This window comes from Phalacrocorax aristotelis, chromosome W (genome assembly GCF_949628215.1).
Source record: "Phalacrocorax aristotelis chromosome W, bGulAri2.1, whole genome shotgun sequence".
Lineage (NCBI taxonomy): Eukaryota > Metazoa > Chordata > Aves > Suliformes > Phalacrocoracidae > Phalacrocorax > Phalacrocorax aristotelis.
In genome coordinates this window covers 26,412,103-26,427,364 of record NC_134310.1, presented here as the reverse complement: position 1 = coordinate 26,427,364, position 15,262 = coordinate 26,412,103, and the positions used below count along the sequence as shown (strand labels likewise).

Here is a 15,262-nt window from a genome sequence, read left to right as displayed (position 1 = left end):
TGCCAGGAAAGACAGCAAGTACGTGTATTTATAGCGGCATTTATAGAATAGCTTACAGAGGACAAAGGCAGGAACAGCAGGCTGCTCCTTTGCGAGCCAGTACAAAGCTTGACTTTCAACTTGTAGTTAAACTCCACAGAAGTCCAGCAAGTTGAGCAGTGCCACTTTAAAGAAAAAGGCTTACCGGAAAGGTCGGGACTAAGGCTGCTGTAGACAAAACAGTTATTTTTGTTGTGAGAAGTTAATAAAAATGCAATAACACATAACAGCGATATTATGATGAAAGCCTTATGTGTAGCCCCAGTAACAAGGAGGGTGTGCTTTTGTCCTCTGCTGAACCCAGTAACAAGAGGCAGGTGTGTCAGTACTGAGACAAACCAGAGCACTCACACATTCAGTAAGCCAGACCTAAGCACGGCGCTACTGGAAAAACCCTTTATTGCAGTTAGGCAAGTAGCAGGCTCCTCTCCACCCGTGACCCGCGTGCGGCCCGGCCGGTGCCACCCGGCCCCTCTGATCCAAGGCCGATGGGCTCCATCCCCTGCGACACAAGAGCGGGGCCGGCGCTGGTTTAGGGGCGCGCAGGGAGACGCCGGGGGCGCGGGGGCTCAGCGCAGCCGCCGGGCCTCTCGCTCCGATTCGAGCAGAGTGAGGACGTCGCCTTCGCGCACCGGCCCCTTCACGTTGCGGATGATGGAGCGGCTCGTATCGTCCATGAACTCCACACGCACCTGGCGGGGCGAGACGGGCGTTAGGCCGGGCCCAGCAGCACCGCTCCCCGCCTAGGCCCGGCCTAGCCCACTCACCTGCGTGCACTGGCCCTGGGAACCGGTCCGGCCCAGCACCTTGGTTACCTGCGGGGACAGAGGAGAGGATCAGCGCCCAGGGAGCAGCGGAGGAGGTCAGCGCCCGGGGTCCCCCTCCCCAGCCCGCCACCCTACCCTGGCCAGCTTGATGGGCTGCACGCGGCTCGTGTCCATGGCGGCTCCGCGGCGCAGGAAGGGGGTGGGGCCCCCCAGCGTGGGCTTATATAGCGTCCAGCCTCGCGAGACCCAGCGTGCCCCGCGCGCTCCCGTCCCTCAGCGCCGCCCTGTCCTTCACAGAGGCCAAGATGGCGACCGCCACCCGGCTGGTCCAGCGCCTCCGCAACTTCTTGGCGGGGGTAAGGGCGGCCCCGCTCCGCAGTGACGCCGGGGCACCGGGCGCTGCGCACCCCTGTGGGCTCCTCGGGGGTGCGCAGCGCCCGGCACGGCCTGAGCCGCTCTCGCCTTGCCTTGCAGCGGGACCTGCAGGCCAAGCTGCCGCTGCGCTACACGGAGATCTCTAAAAGGTGCCGGCGGGGCTGCGGGTTTCGGTGTGAGCGCCGAGGCTCGCCGAGGCCGGCCGCTGCTAACCACCCTCTGGACCTATTCTGTATCTAGGACTCAGCCGCCGCCGCGGCTCCCCGTGGGTCCCAGTCACAAGTTCGCCAATAACTATTACTGCGGCCGGGACGGGCGCCGGGAGTCCTTCCCTCCCATCGTGGTGGCGGCAGCGCAGAAAACCCTCGCTGCGGGGGCTCCAGCGGGCAGGTGGGTCTGAGCAGGTCGGTTTAGGCTTGTTTGAGCTTGAGCGGGTTTAAGCCTTGTTTGACTTAACGCTAGAAATACAGAACTTTTCCGAGAAGTAGAATTTGGATTTCACAGTTTCGTGGAAGAACGCCGAACTAATTCTTTGTATCTCTGCTCGAACAAGTGAGTGGCTGGGAGGTGGCTTAAGAACCCCTTTGGCAGGAGCGCATACGGAGAAGCGCAACGGCGCTGGGCAAGGGTCTGGAGCACAAGTGTGCTGGGGAGCGGCTGAGGGAGCTGGGGGGGTTTAGTCTGGAGAAGAGGAGGCTGAGGAGAGCCCTTCTCGCTCTCTGCAGCTGCCTGAGAGGGGCTGTGGTGGGGGGGGGTCGGTCTCATCTCCCAAGTAGCAAGCGATAGGACGAGAGGAAATGGCCTCAGGTTGTGCCAGGGAGGTTTAGGTTGGGTATTAGGAAAAATTTCTTCACCAAAAGGGTTGTCAAGCACTGGAACGGGCTGCCCGTAGAAGTGTGTGAGTCACATCCCTGGGGGTATTTAAAAGACGTGCAGATGTGGTGCCGAGGGGCATGGCTTAGTGTTAATGGTTAGACTTGATGACCTTAAATCTCTTTTCCAACAGAAAGGATTCTATAATTCTGTAATAAAACCTGTACTCCTTGTTAAATCTGAGTCTGGTTTTCATGGTGTTATTAAAGCCTCTTCTTCTTTCTTCCCTTACTCTACCCCAGTTCAGGCTCTGCAGTGACCACAGCTGAGAAAAAACCGGTGACACCAGGACCAGCACTTAAGAAGTGGGAAATTTCAAAAGACCAGCCCTATCTGTGAGAAATGAACATGATGAGGCTGGATGTGCAGGTCACAGTTCGTTACAAAGCAGCACTCTGGGGGCGAGGTCTGTGGTGGATTTTGCTACAGTGAAGTTGCATAACTAATAAATATATTTAAAGCTGTGATTATCCTGCCCCCCTATTTTGTTTGTTCTATTTGAATTACCCAAATTACTACTCTCTAATATTGGTTTGTGTGTAAGGTTTTCATGAGGGAATAGCAGCCTGGCATGTGTGTTTGAGCTTAGGCTGAGTGGATTTGTCAGCTATGGCTGAGATGCCACTTAAGGACAGAGCTGAATAAAACACACCCTGGCATAAAAAGGACCCAGTGTTCTGATTTTGCAGTAAGAGATGTGAGTTAAGTAGCCTGTGGCACCTGTACCATGAGCACCCGGTGTCCCGGTCAGGCTGCTCTGCTGCAGTCTTTCCTGTTTCAGATGCTGAGCGCTGGTGTCCAGTCCCTCCCGGCTGGTAACGGGGCACCAGGGCTTACACTGCAGTGACCTGGTGACCGTGGTGAGCTGGGGTGATTATTTTCTGGTGAGCTTCTGCAGAGTTCGCCTTTCCCCAGGAGCTGCAGAGGGTGTGGGACAAGCTCCGAGGAGTTGTGCTGAGCCTTGGTGTGCTCAGCCGCCTGCCAGCGGCGGTTTTATCCCGCTGCCTCACGGGGAAAGCTTAAAAAGCCACAGGGAGGTTCAGGCCGGGGTGGGCGCGGCGGCCGGCTGCTGAGGCCGAGGGGAGCTGGGAGCAACACCCACCCCCCGCGCGCACCCGCCCAGAGCAAGGCGGGCGGGGGCGGGCCCGGGCCCGGGCCCCCCCCGCAGCGGCCTCGCACACGTGTCACAGCGGCCGCGCACCCCCCGACGGTCCCGCGGGGAGGGCGGGGACTCCTCAAGGGCACGCGCCTGCTCCCCGCCCTCGCGGGCATCTCATTGGTGAAGGACCCATCCGTGCGCATGCGCCCTACCAGCGCGCGGCCGGCTTCATAGAGGCGCGGCGGGGGCGGGTCTCATGAGTAGGGGCGCTGCGGCATGGCGCGGCTGCTCGTATTGCGGCTGATGCTGCTGTTGCCGGTGCTGCTGCTCCTGGTGCTGCTCCCACTCCCGCCGCATCCGCCAGGGAATGGTGAGCAAGGGGTAGGGCTGGGGGCGCGCGCGCGGCCGCGCCGTGCCTATTGGCTCCCCGCATGTGCCCTTCGCTCTCATTGGCTGGCGTGCTCGCCCGCCCTGCGCGCGGGCTCCCCGCCGCGAGGGGCGCGGGGGGCCCGGCCCGGTGCCGCCGACCCTCCCTGACCCCCGCCCGCCTCCGCAGCCTCCCTGCCCGGCTGCCCCCCGGGGCTGTTCCAGTGCGAGCCCGGTGCCGTCTGTTTCCCCCGGGAGTGGCGCTGCGATGGGCACCCCGACTGCGAGGACGAAGGCGACGAGTCGGGCTGCGGGACGGCGGCCCCGGCGGAGACAAGTCCTGACGGCGATTGGACGACCCCGCCGCGGAGCTGGGGGGTGCCTCCCGCAGGTACGGGGGGGCGGCGGCTGTGCTCAGGGTGTGGTAAACAGCACCGAAACGTGTCATTCCTCGTTTTTAGCCTCTCTGAGACAGCTGCACTCACCGCAGCATTCTTCGGGCAGAGCAAGCGCTGTAGGGCTAGCCCCATTGTAAGCTTCCGCCAGTAGAGACAGTGTTTAAACACCCCAGGGCTCCCTCGGGATGTGCCTTTGAAGTACCTTCTTCCAGAACATGCAATTCTGGCTGCTTCCTTCCCACAAGCCCTTGACATTGGCGTCTTGTCCTAATTGGCTCTAATCCCTGGGGAACGGGCAAGCTGAAGGGAAAAGGACAGGGAAGCACTTGTGGGCCACATGGGCAGGATCAGAGCAGCAGACGCTGGCATCTGTCAAGCTGAAGGGTGTGTGTGCATCCCCAGGACTGTCCGTGCCTGCAGCTCTGCTCCGAGATGCTCTGGAGCTTCCTTTGTCACAGACCCGTTGGCTGTCTGAGGTGCTGGGAAGTGCTGTCGCAGTTTCCCTTACCCCATGGGTGTCTGTGGCCTCTGGGACCTGAAGCACTGTGGCTGTGGAGAGGAGGGGGGTTGCTGCAGGTGTGAGAGGCTGTTTGGCTTTGCTGCCTGCACCAGTTCAGTCGGTAGGTGGGGAGATGAGCTGCGTTTTGGTTGTACCTGGGGCTTCCCAGTGCTATGGAAGAGGTTAGGATGCTGCAGCTAGAGCTGGGAAATTTCCCAGCTTTCCCTGTTATGCATTTCCAGTAGGATATTTTTCCTCTGATGTGGGCTAATTACAGTAACTGAGGATAATGTCTTGCTTAAATTGAAAAAGGTCTGTTGGAACTCTTGAGGTGAACTGGGAGCTCCGCCAGGTTTAGATTGGAGACCGCTTTGAATGCTGACCTTAAGGTGAGTTGGAAGCCTGGTGGACTTCTTGCTTTTTCCTTGCAGAGACTTCAGCTACGCCTGTGCCTGGGAGCTCAGTGCCGTCGGGGAGTCAAGGCCACATGTGGATCTTGATTATTGCAGGTACATGAGACTCGGAGTGCTGTGTGTGGTCTTTGCCCTGGCTTGGGCTATGAATTGAGTATCCTGATGGAGGCCTGTATCAGTAGCTGCTTTTGCTGGGCTGGGAGGGCTAGAGGAGGCTTTACACCACAGCTTAGTCATTGCTCTGACCTGGATGCGCTATGTCCTTGGAAAGGCCATTCCATGCAATCTGCCACTAACTCACGTCCTCTCTCTGTCCCTTATCCGTGAGGGAAGTTGCCGATCTCTAGCTGTCGGCTAATGCTGTTGAGCAGCAGAGCCCAGTACTGATGTCCACACCAGGTGCTGATGTCCAGTGGTTCTCTGCTTGTGCACTCTCCTCTCCAGTGCTCCTGAGCATCCTGGTAGCTGTGGGCTCTATTGCTGTGTGGAGCCTGTCCAAAGCAAAAAGCAGATTTGACATCCTCAGTGTTGAAAAAGCATCCAGGGAACAGCTGATGCCTGAGCAGAGCCAGACAGGCTTATTTCCCCAAAGGGTAAGTTTCTTGCACCCCATGCACTCTGTATGCATGAAAGAGAAATGCTTTCCTGCCCTGTGTCATACCCCCAGGGGGGAAAGCTCGAGGCAGCTTTTCCAAGCTGTTCCTGCTGCAGGTCAGCCACATGCTTGGGGTTTCAGTCTGCCTTGAAGCAGCAGAACTCTCCTCTTATCTTCCTTCCTTGCAGTCAGGCGTGAAGACTCTTACTTGACTGCACAGCCTAATCTGAGAAGATCCTGGCTTCTTTGGTAGTCCCTGTCCTTCCTCTGCTGCCAAGGTCACTGAGCACTCATGCTAAGATGCTAATCTTCCGGTGTGGGTTGTTTTCCTCCACTTTGCACAAACTGAAGTCAAATCAGGTTTTTGCCCAAAGGGCTGTCAATAACCAGGTGTTCTTGTGTTCTTGTAACAGAGATCTTTACCATGAGGTGGTGAGATGGGACTAGCCTGGTCTCCTTGTGGCTCACCACAGAAGCTGACTGAATTGGATATAAACTCTCAAATCTGGGACGTTACACTGGAATAGCAAGAGGATGCTCCCCTTGGATTATGGGTCTGATTGTGGGACTGTTTGGTTCTGGAAATAGCACAGCACCTTCCCTGGTGCTGTGAAATCACCCCTCACAAAGGTAGTAGAAATTTCTTCACTGTTCTTCCCTCCAGGGATTGTTAATGCTGATTCTCACCAGTGTGGCCTTGGACCCAAAGATTTTATTCTCCATGAAATGGCAGGTCCTTCCACTTCCAGCCAAGAGACTTTTTTCACCTGCCCCATTCTTCCCCCTGGATTTTGTCAGGGAACAGGGGCTTTCTCATCTGTTTCAGCTCACTGACTCCGCACAGATCAGACAGATACTCCATGTTTGCACTAGTGTTTTTATGCTGCTCAAAAAAGCTCAGGAAGCTTTTACCAGCTGGGAAACCACAGGGTGAAAGCGGAAGAGCTTCCTCTCTGCCCTGGCTTTGCTGCGCTGCCACCCTGAGCGACCGTGGGGCAAGAAGCCTCTTGGCATACCCCATCCCAGCGAGGACCTCTGCCCTTTGCAGAACTGCACTTCCCACCCCAGTGCTGAATCTGGATGTTGCATCTCTTAACACTGTTAATGGCGTCTTCGCTCCTGTCAAAAGTTTTAAGGGTGTCCCTCAAGGGTCCGTACTGGGACCAGTGCTACTTTACAGGTGTCGTGGTTTAGCGGCAGCTCAGCCCCACACAGCCGCTTGCTCACTCCCCCACCGGTAGATGGGGGAGAGAATCAGAAGGGTAACGCTCGTGCGTTGGGATAAGAACAGTTTAATAATTAAAATTCAAAGAAACAACAACAGAAATGCAATGTAAAGGAGAACAACGAGAGGCGCAAAGCCCCGGGGGAGGGGGGAAGGGAGGGGAGGGGGGAACGAACCGTCGAAACGAACCGCCCGCGCCGCAGCCGCCCACCGACCCGCCGCCACTGCCCCCCCGTCAATATACTGTTCATGGTGTCACATGGTATGGAATGAACCTGCCATTGGCCAGTCGGGGTCAGCCGCCCCCACCATGGCCCTGCCCCTCCCAGCCCACCCACCCCCCCGCGGCAGAGCGCGGGAAGCTGGAAAGGCAGCCGAACCCCACAGTGAGGAGAATTAACCCCTTCTCAGCCAAAACCAGCACAACAGGCCACTGACTAAGATATACAGTGGGATTAAGTGCACCCTGAGCAAGTTTGTGGATGACACCAAGCTGAGTGGCGCAGTTAATTCAGTTGAGGGAGGGGATGCCATCCAGAGGGACCTCCAGGCTGGAGGAGTGGGCCCATGTGAACCTCATGAAGTTCGACAACATCAAGTGCAAGGTCCTGTGCCTAGGTCAGGGCAATCCCTGGGGAGAGAGGGCTCTGGGGAGACCTTATTGTGTCCTTTCAGTATATAAAGGGGACTTATATGAAGGAGAAGCTTTTTACCAAGGCCTGTAGTGCCAGGACAAGGGGCAACAATTATAAACTGAAAGAGGGTAGATTTGGATTGACATAAGGAAAAAATGTTTTATGATGAGGGTGGTGAGGCAGTGGAACTGGTTGCCCAGAGAAGCTGTGGGTGCCCCATCATTGGAAGTGTTCAAGGCCAGGCTGGACGGGGCTCTGAGCAACCTGGTCTAGTGGAAGGTGTCCCTGCCCACGGCAGGGGAATTGGAACTAGATGATCTTTAAAGGTCCGTTCCAATCCAAACTGTTCTGCGTTTCTATGAGGTTTTGAGTGTTTGGCTTTTTTTTGTATTTTATTTCAGCTTGAAATAACTCGTGTCTTGGATCACTGTGTCTGTGCGTTGTGGCTTGTATAGCACTTTCCAAACAGCTCGGTGCTGTATGCTTTTCAGAAGAACTGGCAGTGAGGGGAGGACATGACTGACCAGTGCCTCTAGTTCAGTGTTGACCTGTACTCCTGGCACAAGTGTTCACTAAGTGCACAAAAGCTAGAAAGCTGCTCCCTTGGCTGCTGCTCTCTGTGCCTTAAAGGTGAGAACTTGGCTTGACAAGCAGAGACCAGTCATCAGCCTTAGAGCAGGAGTCTTCTACTCCTGGGTGGTGTGTACGTGCTGCCGTAGCCCACAGAAGAAACTTCAACATGTGGTATGGAGCACTGAGTCATGCCAGTGCTGCTGGTTTTAGTACCGAGGGGTCACCTGCAAGGGTGCACACAGCCTTGCTTCTGTTTCCATAGGGACACGTGGACAGAGCTGTTGGTGAATGATACAAGAGAATAAAAAACTTGAAACTAATGAGTTCTGGAATTTTTTATTTTTCTTGGATGGGAGTAAGATCACCTTTGGATTGTCACATCCTGGGAACGAGGGCTCGTGGAGGGTAGGCTGGCATGAGCAGATGGCAAAAGCAAGTGCTGCTGTGCCTGCCTGGGACTAAAGTGACTCCAGCACACGTCGGCTGTAAGAGAAAATACAGGGAGTGGGTGGAGAAGAGAAACAGCTGGCAATGGCACCAGGGGTGCTACTGCAGAATAGAGGGTGAGTGGAAAGCTTAGCCAAGAACAAGGTGAAAAACTTAAGACTGTGAGCTTGTTCCTTCTCCATTGGAGCAAGTGAAAGGCGTGGGGTGCCCAGAAGAGCGGGAAGGTGCTCCAGAAATCCCAGCAGGACAGGGCTGATCAAAGCGCTTGTGCTGTCAGGGCCATGTGGCAGAGGTCAGCTGTCACCAGCCTGTCGTGGGTCATCCTCAGCTCGAGCTGCTGAGCTGAGATGTGCTGTTCTGTATGTGGGGCAGAGCCCCTTGATCTGTGATGGAGGGGCAAGGCCAGGGTCACAGCAGCCGCAGCCTCTTCCTGCTGCAAGATAATGCAGGTTTTGCTTACTTATTCCTGAGCTGGGTGTTTCAGGATTGAAAGGAAAACATTTTTATGGGTCTTGTACCAAAACCTGGGGCTGTGTTTGTTGCAATTTCCCTTCCTCTGTCTGGTGCTAGAAGTGTTTTTATGGTCCTAATCCCCAGGCTCAGAGAATTCAATTGTAGTGGAGCTTGAGCTGCTTTTCAGCCTAGGCACAGCTTTGTGCTCCAGGTCTCTGTATTTAATTAGATCAGTCCATGGAAATCAATGTGATATTTTACATGCTGAGGTAGGGTTGTATTCCAGGGTGAGACACCAAAGGTCAGCCCATTTAATTTTAGTTCCCCTTTTACTTGCAAATCCAAAGGATTATTTCTTCCTCTTCAGTTCCTGGAGTTCAGGGGAACTTTTAGTGCATACTTGGGTTTCCAGTGTCCCGTTCCACACTCCTGTCCCTGCTGTGACATAATGGGGCTTGAAGGCCAGTGTGGTCAGCAGGCGGCACAGGGCAGTGGAGCAGGAGCAACCTGTCCCTTTGGGGATCTGCTCAGGCACTGCATGGAGGGTGAGATGGTTTCTTCACCTCTTCCCCTGTAAATCTGTGCTGTGGGGTTTTGACGGATATGCTGGGAGGTAACAACCATTTCCTGTCGCTGGCCTGTGTCAGCTGATGGAGCAGTGGCATTAGCACTGTGTGCTTAGCGAATGGCTGGTGCCAAGAGCAGCATCTGTCGTGGGGGTACAAAGCCAATACAAACCCTGCACGTCTGCACCTTTCTAGGCCTAGCAAGGGAGGTCTTTCAGGGTTAAGTCAAGGCAAGTTCATGTTCTCTCTTCACCTTGCTATTATGCACGTGACAAATGCAAACAGCTAATAAGAACAAAATAAGGAAAAAGAGAAGTGCAGAGCTGGAAATAGTTCCTTACATAAAGGGCTAGTGCTTCAATCTCATTATTGTCTTAAGGAGCGGACACTTAGCTGCCTCCAACTCCTACGATGCAAAGCGCAATCAGATAAGCAATCGGCTTTGGGGACCTGGCAGGTGCCACGTGGCACCGTGACACAGCCAGCACCCCTCGAGCAGCAGCTCACCGCTGCTCCTCTGAGCTCACAGCACTTGTCCCGGTCAGTGTATGCCGGTGGGAGCGCTCCCATAAAGGCAGGGCCGCTGTCCCATGGCCTGTAACGGGAATCAGTGCTTCGGAGGAGCGGGAGCAATGAGGCAGCTGAGGACGAGGCGTGCGAGTCTCTCTGCCAGCCTGAAGATAGGGGAACACCGGGGCTGCTGCCGGACACCGGAGGAAGATGAACTCCACATCCCGTTTGCGCAGGACAGCCTGGTAAAGCAATGGAGCTCCATGCTGAATGTGATGGACAGAAGCCAGGAAAGAAGCAAGACTCCCATCCAAAGGAACAAGTACTTGCTCAACATTAATGTGGGTGGTAAATTGTTCCAGATAGCTTACAAGGTAGCGGCCCGGTATCCCATCACCAGGATTGGAAAGCTGGCCCTTTATACAGACCCTATGAAGAAGCTGCAGCTTTGCGATGACTACTCGGTGCAGAAGAATGAGTACTTCTTTGACAGAGATCCTTCCATCTTCCACTACATCTTCCACTTCTACTGCAGTGGGGTCCTGTGGATAATGGATGAGATGTGCCCCAGTAACTTTGTGGAGGAAATCGAGTACTGGGGAATCCATCTGAAATATTCCCAGCGCTGCTGCCGGATACTGTTTGAGGAAAAGCAAGACGAACTCAGTGAGTACCTGAAAATACAGAGGGAGCTGGAGGCAGAACTGGAACCCCTGGACTCAGCCAGGCAGTTTGAGGGGAAATTTCTGGGACAGTTTCGGAAGATGATCTGGAACCTCATTGAGAACCCATACTCTTCTGTCCCAGCCAAGATCATTGCTGTCATGTCGAGTGTCTTTGTGCTTATCTCCATCGTGGGCATGACACTGAGCACAGTGGAGGAGATGAAACACAAGACAGGGAAGATGTGGATGGAGCAGCTGGAGATGATCTGTGCCATCTTCTTCACCTCTGAATACCTGATGCGGCTCATATCCTCCTCCAGCTTCAAGAACTTTTTGCGGGCAGCCTTTAATGCTGTAGACCTGGTGGCCATCCTGCCCTTCTACGTCCAGATCCTCTTTGAAAATCTGGAGGAAGGAGACACGCTTTACCATGAGGAGCTGCACAAGGTGGAGAATGTGAGCAAGCTGGGCAAAGTCCTCAAGCTCATCAAGCTCATGAGGATTTTCCGCATCCTCAAGCTGGCACGTCACTCCACTGGCCTCCAGGCCTTTGGCTTCACCATGCGCCAGTGCTACCAGCAGGTTTGCTGCCTCCTCCTCTTCATCGCCATGGGGGTCTTCACCTTCTCCGCTCTCATGCACTCGGTGGAACATGATGTCCCAGGCACCAGCTTCACCAGTATCCCCTACGCATGGTGGTGGGCAGCGGTAAGGTGTGAGCACCTTCTTCCAGAGAGGGGTGTGGTGAGGCTCCGTGGGTAGGGGCTGCCCTGGTGCTCGAGGGATTTGCCACTGCTGCTGGCCAGCAGGCAGAAGAGGGCCCAGTCTTCCCACCAGCTCAGTAATGGTGGGAAATCCAGAGCCCTGCACGCTCAAAGAAATTGGAGATTTGGGCTAAGCTCAGAGGCTCAAAAGCTGGTGCTGGGATGGGATGGTGGGACAGAGGTGGGAACCTCCAGGCCTAGGTTAGTGACAAAGAGGATGTAACTCAGCCTGGCCTTTATCTGTCGTGGGGCCCAAGTGTTGGGTGGACGTGGTTCAGACCCTGCGAACACGGGGACGGCTGTCTGGGACAGCCTGAGGCTTGTGCAGGCCAGCTGGGCTCGGGAGGCATGAGGGGGTCAGAGCTTGTGAGGCTGAGCTGGAGGACCCATGGCTGCATGGGGGAACCAAGGAAATGTGGTCGCACTGTGCCTCAGCCCGTGACCTGAGAGAGGACACAGACCGGGGTGTGCTGCAGCTGGGGACAGGAGCCCTTGTTTCTGCCCTGCTCATGCTGGGCGCCAGCAGTTCTGCTAAGCTGAGTGCTACCATAAACCTGGGATTACCTCTGAGCTGAGGAGCAGCTAAAGGACTTGAGAGCCAGGGGTTACAAGGGCATTTTGATTTACAGATTAAATGATCCCACAGATCACTTCTGCTCTTATAATCCCCCTTGGCTACCCCAGGCTTCCTGCTTCAAATTTAGCCCTCCTCAAGGAAGTACAAAATCACTTGGCAAAATCACCAGATTTGAGTCTTTAAACATCACAGGCTGATCCTGTCCTTGGTCGGTGTGGCTCCATGCAAAGCCCAAACATCTCAGCCTCAGCTCTCACCCTGTCCCCATAGTCCCGCTCCCCTGTCATCCAAACATAGTTCCTCTGGGTGCATTCCTGGGCAGTGCCTGTTTCCCTTGGAGGGAGGGTCTGGGAAGGTTTGCTCCTGTGGGACAGGGGAGCTTACGGCCAGGAAGCTCTGGAGCCTCTGCGCCCTGCTGGCAGGAAGCTCCAGCAGACAGTCTGGCTGCTGGGGAAGGATCAGCTCAGGGATGTCCAGCTGCTTTTGGAGAAACACACGCAAAGGGGAGGAGAGAGCAGAGGCTTGCTTCTGGTCTCTGCTGTTGAGGCCTCATCCAGCCCTTGCCTTGGGCTCTGTAAGCCCGCTGGGTGCAGCCCAGGGAGCTGAGCCCTGGCTGGCCAGGCTGCTGGAGCAGGGGCCGCCGAGCTGGCTGCAGCCATAGTGCAGTGCCGTTCCCAGGTGATACCCGGATCCCACACAGGAGCAGAGGGAAGCAGATCCCAGCACTGGCAGGTGGGATCTGCTGGGCTTGTTCACATAGGATTTTATCACCAGAATCCCAGAATAGTGGGGGTTGGAAGGGCCCTCTGGAGCTCATTCCGTCCCACCCCCTGCTGGAGCAGGCACCCCCAGAGCAGGGGGCACAGGACCGCGTCCAGGCGGGGGGTGAATATCTCCAGGGAAGGGACCCCACAGCCTCTCTGGGCAGCCGGTGCCCCTGCTCTGGCACCCGCACAGCAAAGGGTTTTTTCCTCATACTGAGGTGGAACTTCCCATGTTCCAACTTGTGCCCCTTGGCCTGTCCTTGGGCACCACTGAACAGAGCCTAGTCCCATCATCCTGACACCTACCCTTTAGATATTTATAGGTATTTATGAAATACCCCCTCAGTCTTCTCTTCTCCAGGCTGAACAAGCCCAGGTCTCTCAGCCTTTCCTCATAAGGGAGATGCTCCAGGCCCCTGATCGTCTTGGTAGCTCTGCGCTGGACTTGCTCCAGCAGTTCCCTGCCCTTCTTGAACTGGGGAGCCCAGAACTGGACGCAGCACTGCAGGTGTGGTCTCTCCGGGACAGAGCAGAGGGGGAGGAGAACCTCCCTCGGCCTGCTGGCCACACTCCTTTCCAAGCACCCCAGGACACCGTTGGCCCCCTTGGGCACAAGGGCCTGGTGCTGGCTCAGGGTCACCTGCTGCTCCCCAGCACTCACAGGACTCTCTCAGAGGAGCCACTTTCCATCAGGTCACCCCCAGCCTGTACTGGTGTGTGGGGTTGTTCCTCCCCAGGGGCAGGACCTTGCACTTGCTATTCTTGAATTTCATTATTCTTTTGAATAATTTCATTATCCTTTCCCTTCCTCGCCCAGGTCAGCCTCTCCACTGTGGGTTATGGGGACACTGTGCCCGACACAGTGCTTGGCAGAGTGGTGGCGTTCGGCTGCATCTCCTTTGGCATCATCCTCAATGGCATGCCCATCTCCATCCTCTACAACAAGTTTTCTGACTACTATGCCAAGCTGAAGGCCCATGAGAATGAGATCAACCACTCGCTCAAGCTCTCCAGGAAATTCCGCTTGAAGGAGCGAGTCCTGCAGAGGCTGTCAGAGTGCTGCAGGGCTGACCCCCACTCTCACCACTGACCACCGGCCCTTTGCCCCCACCCCGACACCCCCTCCACCACGACGTGTCCTGCCCTCCAGCCTGGCTGTCCCTCCCGCAGGCCCCATCCCCTAGGGGGGCCCCACAATCCCGGCAGCGAGCAGCAGGGTACAGCCACGCCTGGGAGAGTCTGCTGCTTGTACAGGTGCTGCTCCCAGCTCGGGCTCTTGGGAGGGATGAAAAATGCCTGCAACTGTGTCATGGCCCACCTCAATATTGTGTGCTGGGCCCTGCGGTCAGCAAAGGCCCAGCTAAAGAGCATGCTGTGCAGCCGAGGCAGGACGTGTGCCTGTCGCGGCCTGGGGCGTGGGGCACCCCGAGGACACAGGGAGCAAGTGGTGAGGTGCGTGGGGCTGAACACCATCGCCTTTCGGAGGATGGTGGAAGTGGACACCCATGGTGAGATGAAGCTCAGTGTGACCCTGCGCAGGTGCTGCTCTGCTCCCGGCTCGAGTGGGACGTACGCAGGCTCCCCTGGCAGGCAGGGGCCTGGGACCCCCAAGTCCTTCCCAGCCAAGCCCAGGCTGAGGCCAGTGGGGGATTTGGGTGAAGGCCCACAGAACAGACTGCAGCCATGCATCCTTCCAGCCAAACCCACTTTCCTTCCCACTGCCTGAGGGCACAGTCCTGCCTCAGGATGCTGCTGCAGCGGGAACCAAGGGCATGCTGGGGGTGCAGAGCTGGTAGCCAGAGCATCTCCAGGAACAGGCATTTAATAAACCAGGCCAAAACCATTTGTTGCCTTGGATTATTGACAGCCACGTCGTGTAATTCAGTAAACTGCCCATAATTCAGGGGTGAGGAGGGGGTATCTCCCCAGGGCTCACAACCACCTCTCCTGCCCATTGGTGGGAGGACGGGGCTCTTGTGGGACACAGGTGAGCCTGTCTGCACGTGGGTTTTGGGAAGAGGTGCCTGGCGCTGGGTCATTGGAGGAGCTGGGACACCTGCATGTGCTCAGGACACACTGGCTGGCTCTGCCATGTGTTCACATCTCGGTGGCCATGGGGAACACGTCTGGGGTGCACAGGGGAAGGATTTGCCCTCTGGTGTGGTACAATACCTAGTCAATGGGTGCCTGGGTGGGACAGGGAAAGGGACCCCAGGCTGCAAGGCTGGCAGTGGTGGGGAAGGGCTGACAGCTGCTGGCACTGCTTTCAGGTGAGTGGCGAGAGGAAGCTGGTGCCCCCCAGGCCAGGCGGGATTCTGTCACTTGCAAGCTGGGCTTGGAGAGGAAGAGCTGCTGGGGGGGTCCTAGTGTCAGCCTGGGCACGCAGTTAAGCTGATGCTGTTGGAAACTGTTGGAAAGAGGCTTGGAGGGGCTGGCAGGGACAGCCATGCTCTTGCTGAGGGCTGCAGGGGACAAGGGGGCTGTGCCAGCGGGTGCAAGACAGGGACCCCTGCCCTGACCCCCAGCACCTACATCTACCACAAAGCTGGTCAGCTCTTTCTCCCCATTTCACTTCCATAAGGAAGCTTCTCCCTGGGCACAGCACAACCTCCTCTGCCTACCTTCATGCAAAGCTGTCCTTCCCCACCACCCACCTCTG

At 56.3% G+C, this 15,262-nt stretch overlaps 4 protein-coding genes across 11 annotated transcripts; 3 read left to right on the top strand and 1 right to left on the bottom strand.

Annotated features, from left to right (window-relative positions):
• Positions 1–421: 421 nt before the first annotated feature.
• RPS28 (ribosomal protein S28) lies at positions 422–1,094 on the bottom strand. Its single transcript, XM_075077731.1, has 3 exons — positions 942–1,094; positions 807–854; positions 422–731 (listed from the first exon to the last, which is right to left on the bottom strand). The coding sequence occupies exons 1-3, from the start codon at positions 978–980 to the stop codon at positions 609–611; spliced, it is 210 nt and encodes a 69-aa protein (XP_074933832.1). The 5' UTR covers positions 981–1,094; the 3' UTR covers positions 422–608.
• On the top strand, positions 1,068–8,200 carry NDUFA7 (NADH:ubiquinone oxidoreductase subunit A7). Of its 5 annotated transcripts, none has more exons than XM_075077729.1 (4): positions 1,068–1,162; positions 1,281–1,330; positions 1,422–1,571; positions 2,297–2,521. In XM_075077729.1, exons 1-4 carry the CDS (start codon positions 1,112–1,114, stop codon positions 2,391–2,393), a joined length of 348 nt encoding a protein of 115 aa, XP_074933830.1. In that variant the 5' UTR covers positions 1,068–1,111; the 3' UTR covers positions 2,394–2,521. The 5 variants fall into 5 exon arrangements, with proteins under 5 accessions (XP_074933830.1, XP_074933829.1, XP_074933828.1 ...); XM_075077728.1 differs by lacking the exon at positions 2,297–2,521 and adding an exon at positions 8,120–8,200 and having other exon boundaries at positions 1,097–1,192; positions 1,245–1,330; XM_075077727.1 differs by having other exon boundaries at positions 1,097–1,185; positions 1,241–1,330.
• CD320 (CD320 molecule) lies at positions 3,217–8,113 on the top strand. Of its 4 annotated transcripts, none has more exons than XM_075077721.1 (6): positions 3,217–3,523; positions 3,710–3,910; positions 4,848–4,925; positions 5,229–5,422; positions 5,613–6,604; positions 7,079–8,113. In XM_075077721.1, the coding sequence occupies exons 1-5, from the start codon at positions 3,430–3,432 to the stop codon at positions 5,634–5,636; spliced, it is 591 nt and encodes a 196-aa protein (XP_074933822.1). In that variant the 5' UTR covers positions 3,217–3,429; the 3' UTR covers positions 5,637–6,604; positions 7,079–8,113. The 4 variants fall into 4 exon arrangements, with proteins under 4 accessions (XP_074933822.1, XP_074933823.1, XP_074933824.1 ...); XM_075077722.1 differs by having other exon boundaries at positions 3,220–3,523; positions 5,838–6,604; XM_075077723.1 differs by having other exon boundaries at positions 3,223–3,523; positions 5,274–5,422.
• An 18-nt stretch (positions 8,201–8,218) lies between the features above and the next one.
• LOC142049773 (potassium voltage-gated channel subfamily V member 2-like) lies at positions 8,219–14,448 on the top strand. Its single transcript, XM_075077720.1, has 2 exons — positions 8,219–11,206; positions 13,421–14,448. Exons 1-2 carry the CDS (start codon positions 9,914–9,916, stop codon positions 13,691–13,693), a joined length of 1,566 nt encoding a protein of 521 aa, XP_074933821.1. The 5' UTR covers positions 8,219–9,913; the 3' UTR covers positions 13,694–14,448.
• The last annotated feature ends 814 nt before the right edge of the window (positions 14,449–15,262 follow it).

Excerpts from the sequence above, each read along its gene's own strand:
- LOC142049773 (XM_075077720.1), top strand. The coding sequence starts at position 9,914 with ATGGCCTGTAACGGGAATCAGTGCTTCGGAGGAGCGGGAGCAATGAGG. Across the intron at positions 11,207-13,420 it reads ACGCATGGTGGTGGGCAGCG|GTCAGCCTCTCCACTGTGGG; the intron begins GTAAGGTGTGAG and ends TTCCTCGCCCAG.
- CD320 (XM_075077721.1), top strand. The coding sequence starts at position 3,430 with ATGGCGCGGCTGCTCGTATTGCGGCTGATGCTGCTGTTGCCGGTGCTG. Across the intron at positions 3,911-4,847 it reads CTGGGGGGTGCCTCCCGCAG|AGACTTCAGCTACGCCTGTG; the intron begins GTACGGGGGGGC and ends TTTTCCTTGCAG. Across the intron at positions 5,423-5,612 it reads CAGGCTTATTTCCCCAAAGG|TCAGGCGTGAAGACTCTTAC; the intron begins GTAAGTTTCTTG and ends CCTTCCTTGCAG.
- NDUFA7 (XM_075077726.1), top strand. The coding sequence starts at position 1,112 with ATGGCGACCGCCACCCGGCTGGTCCAGCGCCTCCGCAACTTCTTGGCG. Across the intron at positions 1,331-1,421 it reads TACACGGAGATCTCTAAAAG|GACTCAGCCGCCGCCGCGGC; the intron begins GTGCCGGCGGGG and ends TTCTGTATCTAG. Across the intron at positions 1,572-2,296 it reads GCGGGGGCTCCAGCGGGCAG|TTCAGGCTCTGCAGTGACCA; the intron begins GTGGGTCTGAGC and ends ACTCTACCCCAG.
- RPS28 (XM_075077731.1), bottom strand. The coding sequence starts at position 980 with ATGGACACGAGCCGCGTGCAGCCCATCAAGCTGGCCAGG. Across the intron at positions 855-941 it reads AGCCCATCAAGCTGGCCAGG|GTAACCAAGGTGCTGGGCCG; the intron begins GTAGGGTGGCGG and ends CTGTCCCCGCAG. Across the intron at positions 732-806 it reads CCCAGGGCCAGTGCACGCAG|GTGCGTGTGGAGTTCATGGA; the intron begins GTGAGTGGGCTA and ends TCGCCCCGCCAG.